At 37.9% G+C, this 13,521-nt stretch overlaps 1 protein-coding gene across 5 annotated transcripts in view; it reads right to left on the reverse strand.

The window, feature by feature from the left end:
• The window catches only part of MAGI3 (membrane associated guanylate kinase, WW and PDZ domain containing 3), a 245,380-nt gene that overhangs the window by 107,394 nt on the left and 124,465 nt on the right, over window positions 1-13,521 (reverse strand). Inside the window, exon 1 of one of the 5 annotated variants that reach the window (XM_043876803.1) lies at window positions 4,909-4,914. The exons of the other annotated variants lie outside the window; for them this stretch is intronic. Within the exon in view, the coding sequence (XP_043732738.1) occupies window positions 4,909-4,912 (4 nt within the window). The 5' untranslated portion in view covers window positions 4,913-4,914. Of the gene's footprint in view, window positions 1-4,908; window positions 4,915-13,521 lie in introns of those variants that run through there. 5 annotated transcript variants of the gene reach the window in all.

The raw sequence follows: 13,521 nt of genomic DNA on the forward strand, positions 1-13,521 counted from the left end.
TGTTACACAAATGAGAAAAAAGACTCTTCATAATTGCATTTTTACTCAGTCAGCCTTTGCTTCAAAGTGCTAAGATTATTCTTTGACTTTTAAGTGACTTGTAAGTCAAGTTGATTTATTAAACTTAAAAACAGATCTATAAAGCTTACAAATACAGCTTAGGAGAGGAAAAGTCTATAACTGAACTCTCAATCACATGAATAAATCCATAATCAAAAGAACTCATGACTCAAATTCACACTTTCTGGATGTATGCCAATTAATATTCACTACCATTACTCTTTAAGGGGGCTTCCCTGATAGCTCAGTTGGCAAAGAATCTGCCTGCAATGCAGGAGACCCCAGTTCAATTCCTGGGTTGGGAAGATCCACTGGAGAAGGGATAGGCTACTTATTCCAGTATTCTTGGGCTTCCCTGGCAGCTCAGCTGGTTAAGAATCTGCCCACAATGCGGGAGATCTGGGTTTGATCCCTGGGTTGGGAAGATCACCTAAAGAAGGGAAAGGCTACCCACTCCAGTATTTTGGCCTGGAGAATTCCATGGACTGTATTAGTCCACTGGGTCACAAAGAGTCCAGACATGACTGAGTGACTTTTACTTTCTTTACTCTTTAAGGAATCAGTGTACAGAGTCACTGGTTATTATTTAGGTAAACACTGTGGCATGCTGGCATAGGTGTGGTCATGCAAGCAGCTGTAAATCAATTTAATTGCCAATATTTCACTGCCTTTTCCATAAAGATTGTCTAGGAGACTTTGTCAATCACTTGCCAAAGTCAAGATATGACAAGTCTTTACTATTGTCTAATCCAGTAGTACTTATAAAATAGAAAAGAAGAAAAAAATGAGGTCAGTTTGGCATGTTTTGTTCTTATACATTTGAGTTGATTCATGAAGATCATCCCATTCTTTTCTGAACACTTCCAATATTTTATTAATTTTATTGTTTACAATCTCTTCAAATGTCGTCAGAGCTTAAAGTCAGGGAAGTGGACTTGCATTTTCACAATCTACGCCTTTTTGGAAACTGGAACATTTGTCTCGCCTCAGTCTCTTGGTACTTCCCACATTCATGGTTTCACAAAGAATACTGACAATAACCCTGGGATCACATCTGAGAGTCCCTTTAACTTCTGGGAGGGCAACTCAACTATGTCTTGAAAATTTAGTTTCATTTAAAGTGAATGATACTCTCATGAGCTCTTCATCTTTCTAAAATTTAATTTTCCTCACTTGAAGCTGTTTATCTTTTATTGTTGGAAAAGTAATTATTCCAGTTCAAGACTACAGACACAAACTAAGAATGACATAGAACTGATTCCTGCCTGTAAAGAACTACCAATAACGTCTTCTCACAGTAAGCCTACCTGTCCCTTCTCACTGCTCTTGCTCCAAACACAAACTTAAAAGCTCTTTGAGCTCTCTGAAGTATCTAAACTCCTTTAGAGCTTTGGCAATTCAGGAAATTCTTTGATGTTTCTTAGTTTACTTAGCACTCTACAAATGTGATTATGTGTTCCATCCAATTATTAATCATATACATCTTTTAAAAATCTCGAGCTGCTCAGAACATTCTTTGTACCTATAAGAATTTCATCACATAACTTATCTTTTAGAAATTGCTAGTCTTAGAATCACACCTATAGATGTCATAAACTTAAAAAAAAAAAATCTGTTTTCCTCAGAGGCAAAGTACGGGCATAACCATGTCCCACTTTTCTTCTTTACTATGACTGTAAGATAGCCTGGTGAAATTCCCCAAACGGTTCAATCCAACTAGCTTAATACAAATGCTGTTACTCAAGGGTCATTTCCCATTAGACCCAGACTCAAGAGCAAAGCATTTCATTGCTTCCTCTACCTCCTAAGCTCTATGAAATCAATGAAAAAGATACATATGAGCTTAATTCCAAACTGGCTCCTTGGTTAAAGTCAGGCGTTTTCTAAGACAAAAGAAGCCAAACTGCAGTCCACTTGTTTGTGAAACTGTAATCTTCTCTAGACAATCAGAATCTATATATTTCATAGTAAAACACCTTCTATAGCACAAAAATTATTTTAAAATATCTTATACGGTTATTAAACATAGAAGTTTGTCAGTTATCTTAGGGGCAAAGCTGTGGTTTTATAGATTTAATCCCAGGATCAAGCACATAGAATGTGTGAATCAGCTTAATTTTCTATTTTTTATTGTTCATTTTACACTCTCCATCATCGAATACATGAAATTTTAGAATACTCAACTGATAAGAGTATTCAACAGTCTATACAAAACTTTATTTCAAACTGTGCTTCTTAATGAAATTAACTTTATTTGGACTCTCTCAAAATGTTAAAGTAAATTCTTCATTGATACTGCAAACTCCATGTCTTTAAAATTAAGTTTTTAATGATAGTTTTTAATGCCAATTTCTCAAATTCTTTTCTTTGTTAATGTTTTTAAATGTGTTCATAAAACGGTATCTGGCTTCCTGAAATACAAAACGAGGCTAAATTTTAAAAAGTCTACTGTCTTCTAGTTCCACCAGGGATAGCAAGTATAGAGGTAGGGGAAAAAAAACCCAAACCCTTTTTCTGCCTTTTCTGAAAGGAAGATGTAAGAATGAAAAGAAAATGAGAAATAGAGAACAATGATTACTAGGACTGCTATTTTATAATGATAATTATTATATTGTACATATATGCTTCCCTTGTGGCTCACCTGGTAAAGAATCCACCTGCAATGCAGGAGACCTGGGTTCAGTCCCTGGGTTGGGAGGATCTCCTGGAGAAAGGAACAGCTATCCACTCCAGTATTCTGGCCTGGAGAATTCCATGGACTGTATAGACCATGGGTCACAAAGAACTGGATACGACTGAGCTACTTTCACTTTCACACACATGCTATACATTTTCACTTACGCCTCATGAAAATTTTAAGGTCGATATTATTATCATTACTATTTTATAGGTAGGGAGCTGAGGTATAGAGAAGTGACTTGGCCCAGGTTGTATCACTGGAAGTAGCAGACCTGGTATCTGAACCCAATTAATCCGGGTCTAGAACCTGAACAATAAGCACTGTGCTAGAATACCTCTTTCTCTTCCTTTTTTTCCATCCATCCACCTACCTGCCTATCTTTTGCTGAATTTTTTCTCTTGCATAAAGGTATAAGAATACAAGCCTAGAAGACCATCTTTCAAAAGAGCTCACTTTTCCTAAAACTGTCACATTTATTGTATTAAAAAAAAAAAAAAAAAAAGATTTACTGAGCCCTGAGATTTCCTGAAGCTCTTAGGGGTAAGGCAGTGAATGAGAGTGCACCCAAATGAACTAAAAGTCTCACAGGGATGATGAACACTGAGAAAGAAATTTTGGACGTGAGAGCATTATAATTGAGAAGTAGAGAGCACTGTGGGAATCTATAGCCTAGATCCTAAGTCTAGGAAATCTGCAAAGATGTCACTGAGGAATTGCACTGGAGCTGAAAACTGAAGGATAAACAGGAGACAACCAAGTTTAAAAAAAGGAGGGGGGTGTTGGTAGGGTGAGTGGTATATGTGAAGGCATTTACTTGAGGAGGCAAAGAACACAGTGCTGACAGGAGCTGAGAGAAATCCAGTAAAGCTGGTTCTTAGAAAGTGAGGAAGAGTTTACACAAGCTGAGACAAGAGTTCCGAGGGCCAGCGGGTTGTGTAGAACCTTGAAACAATAACTTCAAAGAACTTCAGCTAACTCAGGTACTACACCTAGGCCCTTCATAACTGCTATAAGCGAACAACTTACAGATATATTCTTATTGGCCACATCTATATTTCATACTTGTGCTCAAATGCCACCTTGTTATTTCTATTCTTTTATCTGTAAGAGCATATTCAAAGTTATAAACTTGGATGATCCTTATTAATATAACTTTAAGTATGCCACTCATTACAGGCAAGTGGAACCTAATGCATTTTTAAAATAATTTATATAACTAAATTCTCATTCTGTCCCAAATTTGAAAAGCACTAGATCTTCTGGAGTCTCCTGAGCCACTTCAGTGTTTAAAACTGGCCAGTTTTCAGGACCCTTCTGAGTTACAGTATGAAAAAGCACAGTGAAGAGATCAAACAGTTGGTGTCTTCTGCAGAATCCTGCTTCCACCTCGGTAGTTAAGAAAAAGACTCCCGCTCACGGAGGGCACATTCTTTTTTTCCTCAGCCTTTTAAGATATTATTGACATATATGTAAGTTTAAGGTATACATGTGACCATCTGAGGCATGTATACGGGCGCTAAGTCGCTTCAGTCATGTCCGACTCTTTTCAACCCTATGGACTGTAGCCCGCCAGGCTCCTCTGTCCATGGGATTCTCCAGGTGAGAATACTGGAGTGGGTTGCCATGACCTCCTCCAGGGGATCTTCCCAACCCAGAGATAGAACCCATGTCTCTTACATCTTCTGCATTGGCAGGCAGGTTCTTTACCACTAGCACCACCTGGGAAATCTGATGCATGTATATATTGCTAGACAATTACCGTAACAAGGTTTGCAACCCCACTTTTTCACATACTTCCCATTTAATGAAGGCACAGTGATAATATTTAAGGTAACAACTTTGACACATGTAATCTGGTATTATAGTCATCACGCTGTACGTTAACACCCCAGAACTTAGCCACCTTAGGGCTGTATGTTTGTGCTCTTTGACCAACATCTCCCTATTTCCCTATATCCAGCCCCTGAAAACCACTATTCTGCTCTTTATTTCTATGAGAACATGAGTTTCTGTTTCTATCTCTATTCCACTGTACGTGTAAATGAGAGGATACAGTTTTGTCTTTGCTGGAGGTCACATTCTTTGTCTGTATTACAAGTTAGGGCAGGAGTACACATTAAAATGGGAGTGTCCACTCTCCACTGGTTCCTGGAAGCAGTCCTCATAACACATTGGTCAGGATTCACCTACTGCCCTGGGTCCTACATCACTGACAGTTTAACGTCAAGTTTGCCGCTGCACACTTGGTCCTTGCCCAGCACACCCTAGAAAAGTTTTCTTTCCTCTCTCCCTTTCTTTCCTTCCTTCCCTCCCTTCCTTAATTATTATTTTTAATGCATTTATCATCAGAAGAACTGGGAGCACAGCCAAAGAAAGAACTCTTTGGTTTAAGTAGTCTATATATTTGAAAAATCCCTGAACTACACCAAACTAAATATACTCATCCCTAGTTCCTCTGTCCATGGGGATTCTCCAGGCAAGAATACCAGAGTGGGCTGCCATGCCCTCCTCCAGGGGATCTTCCAAACCCAGGGATCAAATCCAGGTCTCCCGCATTGCAGGTGGATACTTCACCTGAGCCACCAGGGAAGCCCAAAAGTCAAACACTATCTACTGCTTGTAGAACTCAACATTATACAGCATTGAAATTGCTACATTATATTCACATTATGTATAAATAAAACCCATTATAATGCTGTATAGTTTTCTGAAAAAAAATTTTTTTTAGTGTTTTTGCTTAAATTTTTTGCTTAAGTAAAAGCAAGTATTTCTGTGTAGAATGTATTTCCAAATAACAATCATTTCTCTAAAAAAATTCTGATGCATGGCCAGGGATCTGAGTTATAAATAAAAAGTTGGTGGCCCAGAGGAAAATGCTGTTGTGTCTGTATTGTTCTTACTTCTGAGGCATCTTGTCCTACCCGTCTAACCTCCATGCCCAACTCTTCCGCTACTGGTTTCGGTTTTGTATCTACTCCACCTGGAGCCCCACAGCGCTGTGCACATATAAACACGGTTAGAGCAAAAGGCCTGCGCTGACCCCCTGTTCACCCACCCTCTGAGGCCAGCGCCCAGACGGAACCCTGAGGGCCGCGGCTCGGAGCTCTTGTTTTCACCTCTCCTCCCTGCTGGTCCTTGCTACAAACAATGGGGTACATGCCAGGAGCTACCTTTAGTTCATTTATGTATCTGTCCTCCAGAACACCTCACAGCACTGAGTAAACATTCTTTAAACACTCCAAAATGATACTTTTTGAAAATTAAACCTTTTGTTTTGGATTGGAGTATGGCCAATTAACAACAGTGTGACAGTTTCAGGTGGACAGCTGAGGGACTCAGCCATACATATACACGCATCCATTCTCCCCCAAACTCCCCTCCCATCCAGGCTGCCACCTAACACTGAGCAGAGTTCCCTGTACTATATAGTAGGAGCTTGTGGGTTATCCAACCAAAAGGATACTTGATAATGTGACTGCTACACTGATAAGAATTTTAAATGGAATTCATCCGAGAGAAACATTTTCACTGTAATCCTCACAAAAATCCTTTCATTAAGCAGCACTATTAAAAGTAATGTCTTGATTATAACAATGTGGTCAAATACTCATAAGGTATTTTAAATGAAAAAGGCAGGGCACAAAACAGAATATTCAGTGTGACCCCCAAAATTGTAACATATCTGGGAAGATGCAATTTTTTAAAATGTAAGGGTCATACATAAACTCATACTTATTAAACAGTTAGCAACACATAAATATTATTGCAGGTATATTTATTGGGTGATTGTTAAAAGCTTTTATCTTCATGGTTCTGAATTTTCAAATTTTCTACAATGAAAATCTACTACTACAATGAGAAAAACTTGTAAAAACTAGAAACCATACTTTCAAAATCTGTGCCCTTCAAAGGTCATTTGTGGAAAAAGAAGCCTGACCTAGTGGAGAAGTATGACAAAAAACTTGAAAAGTTCTATGTAAAAGCTGACACTACTTGTGTAGGTTTTCCTTTAGTTCTTTGTTTTAATAAGTATTGATAATATTTTCCCCATAGTGAGGTTAAATTCTAACCATTTATTTTTAACTAAAATGCTCAACTGATAAGCTATAGAATACTAAAATCTCTATTTGGAAAATAAAATGAAAATCACATTCTAGAAAAAACACAACAAAATTACCACAATTTTCCCTTTAAAAGTCATGTATCAGGAAGAGTACAGTAAGGTGAACCTTTCTAGCAGAAAGGAGTAGAAAAAATAAGAAATTATCAAAAGAGGGTCTTTTTCTTTTCAAAGCTTTTATTTGATGGGATCATGTAGATTTAGCACTTAAAGAAAAACAGTATTTCTCAAGTGCTAACCTGAGGCTATTCACAATTTTTTTCTTTGTGGCAGTCACATCAGGAATCATTAGCAAACCTGTCATAATGCCAGATAACCAGTGCCTGGATGGCACATCAATATCTGAATCATAGTATTAATGCTTCATCCTTTTGACAAGAGGGTACAAAGCCATCTATTGTGCCCTGTCATCTTCCTGAAAACAGAATAACTGGGTTCAGTGGTCTTTGCATATCAGTTATATGCTTCCGCAGAATGTCCAGGACTTGAGGTAGAAGATTTGTTACTGACGTTTTGTTATAAAAGCTAATAAAAAGACAGCTGAAAGGGAATACAGATGTGCTTGATTAGAAGTCTAACTGGGAAAAAAATGACTATTAGAGAACTCAGATTGTATTTTAAGATGCATCATTATGTAAACAATCTCAACCTCCAGGTTCGGGTAGTAGGCTGATAGAAACCACTATTGAAGAAGAATTTAATAGCTTGTATTTGTCTGACAGCTTTTAAGAACATAGATTTATACTAATCCTTAGAAATTTTCTAGAGCAGATAATTTAAAGGTCCTAAAAACTATATTAAACATCAAAAGTGATCTGAATCTGTGGAGTCAACATTCATTACAAAATAATCTATTTCCCATTTTCATTTCTAATCTCTATGTTTAAATCAGGAACATACTTAAAAGGACTTTTAATCCTTTCAAAAAATGTCAGAATTTCAACTTTAGAAATAAATGACCACTTCTATGCATATCCCCTTCCCCAGATTCCTCCACTCCCTCCAACTCACTTCAACTATAAGGCTGAAAGATGAGGACCTTTCAGAAAATGTCAACATAAATGATACTGTCAGAAGATCTCCAGTCTCCCATTTCCCTTTTAAAGGGTGTTAAAAAAAAAAATCTTAAAGGAAATCAGTCCTGAATATTCATTGGAAGGACTGATGAGAAAGCTGAACTCCAATACTTTGGTCACCTGATGCCAAGAGCTGACTCACTGGAAAAGACCCTGATGCTGGGAAAGATTGAAGGCAGGAGGAGAAGGGGACGACAGAGGACGAGATGGTTGGATGGCATCACTGACTCGATGGACACGAGTCTGAGTACGCTCCGGGAATTGGTGACGGGCAGGGAGGCCTGGTGCACTGCAGTCCATGGAGTCGCAAAGAGTCAGATATGACTGAGCGACAGAACTGAACAAACAAAAAACACCAAAAAAAGGGGGGGTGGGGTGGGGAGGTGAAGGAGGAAGGATGGGAAGGGAGGAAGTAAGGGAAGGAGGGAATTCATACCCCTAAACTAAACCAACAGCAAGAAAAGAATCCATTTCAAAAGGCAATGGGAATTTCCATAAATTCCAATATCAATTAGTGAATGCTATGAAACTACACAGCAAAAACCACAATCAAAGGTATTAAATGGCCTGATCAGATTGATAGTCCTGAATTTAGGTCTAAGAATTGAAAGGGAGTTGTCTGAGCAATGTGACAACATAAATCATTTTTATAAAAGGCTCTCTAATACAGAACAAAACAAAGAGAAATAATCAAAAATAGAAGGAAAACAAGAGTTACTTTTTGTCCACTGAAATATCAACTCCAAAGACTATAAAACATTTTGGATCACACTGAAAAAATGCCAGAAGCTGACACATAACACCCTAGCTTTTAAACTCAGCACATTTTGCAGACTCTTTTCAGTACAAAATATTGATACATTGAATGTATATATCTATCTACAAAATAATGGGTATATAAACTGCTGTTCCCAATCCCTAGAAGCAGGAGATACAAGCATTCAGAGAGAAATAGAGACAAAACTCCCAAAATGTAGCGGTCCTTGACACTAACTCCCTACCCCCAGGACATCAGAACTACTAAGTATTAATAGAGAGTAAATGCTTCCCCATCAACCTGGAGAGTTCACATGCTAATGCTAACAGTAAGGGTTATCCAGGTAACAGGAACAATAGTCAATAAAAAGCGTGAATAGACTGACATCATGAAAAGGTAACTTCTCGGTGTATAGAATAAACAGAGGAGGGAGCCAAGAATAGCTATGAGGCATGCAGTTAAAATGTGAGGACCACTGTCCAGGTCAGTATTCCTAGTGGAAAAGTAGATGGATTTGAGATTGACTGTACATGCCCATATGTAGATAAAATTTTTCAATACCAAACACCATCCTTAGAAGAGGTTGTCATCTGAATATTTGAGCCTTACAAGGTCTCAGATTACAGAATGATCTATAAGTTATTTTATTTTGAAAAATACAAGGTACTGTCTGAAGAAAACATGTTAGCCTGAACCAACAACAACAGTTTAAGAGACAATCTAACACAACTGCTGGGGGTTCGGGGCGGGGGTGGGGGGGGCAGCAAATAAAGTGAGAAGATTCAGTAATTTTTTCTTGGGAGATTACTTTTCAACTGCAGGTGACAATGTCACTGTTAAGCAATCTTTCAATGACCAGGTTTTACTCGTTTGTTTTAAAGGTAGTAAGTGTCTGTATTTTCTTTTTTCGGTCATGCCACACAGCTTGTTGGATCTCAGTTTCCCAACCAGGGACTGAACCTGTGCCTTTGACAGTGAACGTGCGGAGACTTAACCACTGGACCACCAGGGAATTCCCTGGTGATCACTTTTTGAAAAAAGCAATTCAGTCCATACTTAGGTTATGAGATCATGAACATATGCCAACATTTTGCTCGAATTGTACTTGTGGCTGGGACAGTATTATATACAGATTTAAAACTGCAATGTCTCAAGCAACTTAGGTGGAAGAGAGGAGGAAGTGAACTAGAAAATTGTTAGGTGATTCATTCCAGTATTGATAAAATACTAAAGATGTAAGTTGAATAGTTTGAACAAAATTTTTACATGAAATAGTATTTCTAAATTTCATTTTAAGTATATGTTAATTAAATTTTAGAGGTAGAAATCTGATTATATCCCTAAAAGTTTACATTAAGACTGCCTAATCAAAAGAGTATGTATTTTTTTAAGTGTCTTTTTAAAACAACTGTGGGACAGCATAATCTTAACTACAGATACCTTCTCCTATCTGGATATTCAGGATATTATAAATAGAATCTATTAGCCTTAGCAATATATTTGATAGGAAGATTCAGGGGGAAAGAGACAACAGTAAAGATCACATCAGACTTCTGACTTGAAAAACCAGGAAATTTAAGTTCCAATTAAAGAAAAGAAATAAAAAGGGGAAGAAACAGATTTTGAGAATTGAGGCAGGAAATCAGTATAATAACATCTCATGTTATTTGAGGTGGCAGTGAGACAGATACCATATGAAAACATTAATGGATCTGAATTTAGAGCTGTAAATTGAGTCTTTAACTCACAATAAAAATCTGGCCTTGGTAGAGATGTAGGGTGATATAAGTTGGAAAAACTTTTCTGGAAGGCATTATGGCAATATCTATTAACATATACTTGCATGTCTTCTGACGGAAGAGTTCTACTCAAGTTATAGTCACACAAAAATGTAAAAAAAAACAAAACATAAAAGATGAATGTTTATCACAGCATTATTTATAAGGAATTTAAATGTCCAACTATACTGGTGAGTAAATTATAAATGATAAAATACATCTTCAGTTACTGAGGTATGTTTTAACATGTTGTTGAACAAAAAAGGGTTTCCCTGGTGGCTCAGTTGGTAAAGAATCCACCTGCTATGCAGGAGACCTAGGTTCAATCTCTGGGTGGGGAAGACCCCCTGGAGAAGGAAATGGCAACCCACTCCAGTATTCTTGCCTGGAAAATCAAGAGGGAGATACAGAAGGGAACTTTTAGTGCAAGATGTCATTTATGAAACTGGTACACTTTTCCTATATGTATTTATGCAAGAATATATTCTAAATATGCTCATCTCTGAGTGAGAAGATGTTGAAGAATTTTACCCTCAACTTTGTAATATTCTATATTGTTTGAGAGATTTAAGACAACAGCAGCATACCATATTTTTAGAAATCTACAATGCATTTTTCTCTTTTTCTCATTAAGAATTGGAGCACAATACAAATTTGGAGGTAAATAATAAAAACAGGAAAAGCAGCCCACCCTGGCTGCACACTTAGCTTTCAAATTTCAGGGCTGCCTAACTAGGAACACATAGTCAGAACTGGAGCACTACCCCAGGCTTGAAACCAAACAACTAGGCTAGAGAAGTCAGTCCTGCTTGACCTAAGCCTGTAATTTGATTACTGAAATCAGTAGTGATTCGGTGTTTAACAGGTCACTCTCAGAACTAGTTCCTAAACCCTGATCCAGGGATTAAGTACTATAATGTGATTTAGGACAAGTTACTGTAAGACAAAATTAAAAGACATTTGCTCCTTGAAAGAAAAGCTATGACAAACTTAGACAACGTATTAAAAAGTGGAGACATCACTTTGCCAACAAACGTCCATCTAGTCAAAGCTATGGTTTTCGGGCAGTCGTGTACAGACGTGAGAGCTGGATCATAAAGAAGGCTGAACACCAAAGAATTGATATTTTCAAATTGTAGAGCTGGAGAAGACTCTTGAGAGCCCTCTGGACTGCAAAGAGATCAAACCAGTTAATCCTAAAGGAAATCAACCTTGAATATTCATTGGAAGGACTGATGCTGAAGCTGAAGCTCCAATACTCTGGCCACCTGATGTGAAGAGCCGCCTCATTGGAAAAGACCCTGATGCTGGAAAAGATTGAAGGTGGAAGAAGAAGGGGGAGGCAGAGGATGAGATGGTTAGATAACATCACTGACTCAACGGACATGACTTTGAGCAAACTCTGGGAGATACTGAAGGACAAGAAAGCCTGATGAGCTGCAGTTTCTGGAGTCACAAAGAGTCAGACATGACTGAACAACTGTAAGGCCACATCTTCAGGATTAGTAAATTATGTACATGAAAACAGTGACTAGAGAAAAACAATTTTTGATAGCTTGACTCCACTGAAAATATTTTCCCATGAAAAAGAAAAAGAGAATAGAAAGATTATATGATAGAGGTCAGCCTCTCCCTTAAAGTAAACAAAACCAAAGGACAGGAGGGTAATAAAACGCCAGGCACTATGCTAGTGTTGAAGCTATAAAAACTATAACATAGTACCTGTCCTGGTGTTGGGGTGTCACAGACAAGTATAAACAACTACTAAAACCAGTGAAAAAGCATGTACAAGGTGCATGAGAGCAAGCAGCTAAAAAGAAAATAAATAACTATGTTTAGTGGGGAAAATCAGTTAATCTAGGCTGGAAGTACGGATGGGGAGGACAGGATTGGGAATATCATGGGCATTTCAGGTAAGGGGAAGAGCACAGTGGCACGGTGGTGGTGGATTATAAGACTAGAGAGATGCAGGCGCTCAGGTAACAGAAGGCTTTACTTATGTCACTAAAGGGTTAGAACATCTCTGTAGTGAAGAAGCTACTAAGATTTTTATTACCAGGGTAATGACACAGCTGAGCTTCCCTGGCAGCTCAGCTGGTAAGGAATTTGCAATTCAGGGGATCTCAGTTTGATTCATGGGTCAGGAAGATCCACTGGAGAAGTGATAGACTCCAGCATTCTTGGACTTCCCTGGTGGCTCAGATGGTAAAGAATTTGCCCAAAATGTGGGAGACATGGGCTTGATTCCTGAGTTGGGCAGATCCCCTGGAGAAGGGAATGGCTATCCACTCCAGTATTCTGGCCTGGAGAATTCCATGGACTCTATAGTCCATGAGGTCACAAAGAGTGGGACACGACTGAGCAACTTTCACTTGACACAGTCAGACTTGTGTTTCAGATGGATAATTCTGGCAACACTGTGGACTATGGAGACAAGGAGAACAACTGGAGGGTACCAAGACCAGCACAGAATAAATTTAGCCACAAACCCATTAATACTGGCAGCAGAAGCAGTATTAGAAGAATCAACGCAGCAGAAAATTGGGTTGGTGAAATAGGAGGCAACTCAAGAAACATAAACTGAAAATAAGAATTTAACCAAAGAAGTGAATGCTCACAGATTTGCAGAGTGTTCTAATTTAAACTTCAAATGACAGGAATCCTTGAAGGAAAAAGGAGAATGAAATAAATAATAAATAAACAAATAGTGCAGTTGAAGTAAAGTGAAAAATTTTAAAGGAGAGAAATTAGAAATTGAAAGGTTTACCATGTCTCAAAAAAGAAGAAAAAGAAAGAAAAACAACAGCAACATAAAAATACAAATGTAAGTTCTTTAGGTATTTTCTTAAGTTTCCCAAAAGAAGACCAGATATTATTTAAAGAGTCAAAATCAAGGGAGTTTAAGATGATTACTCCATGGTAAAAAAAAACATTATGTAATACCCATGCTCCATTTGCTTGGCAACAAAAAGTCTTTCAGACTTGTGGTGGCAGTGGCGGTTTAAAAAAAAAAGAAAAAAGTGGTTTTTTCCTATTTAACTACCTTTTCT

This window comes from Cervus elaphus, chromosome 20 (genome assembly GCF_910594005.1).
Source record: "Cervus elaphus chromosome 20, mCerEla1.1, whole genome shotgun sequence".
In the NCBI taxonomy this organism is placed as follows: Eukaryota; Metazoa; Chordata; class Mammalia; order Artiodactyla; family Cervidae; genus Cervus; species Cervus elaphus.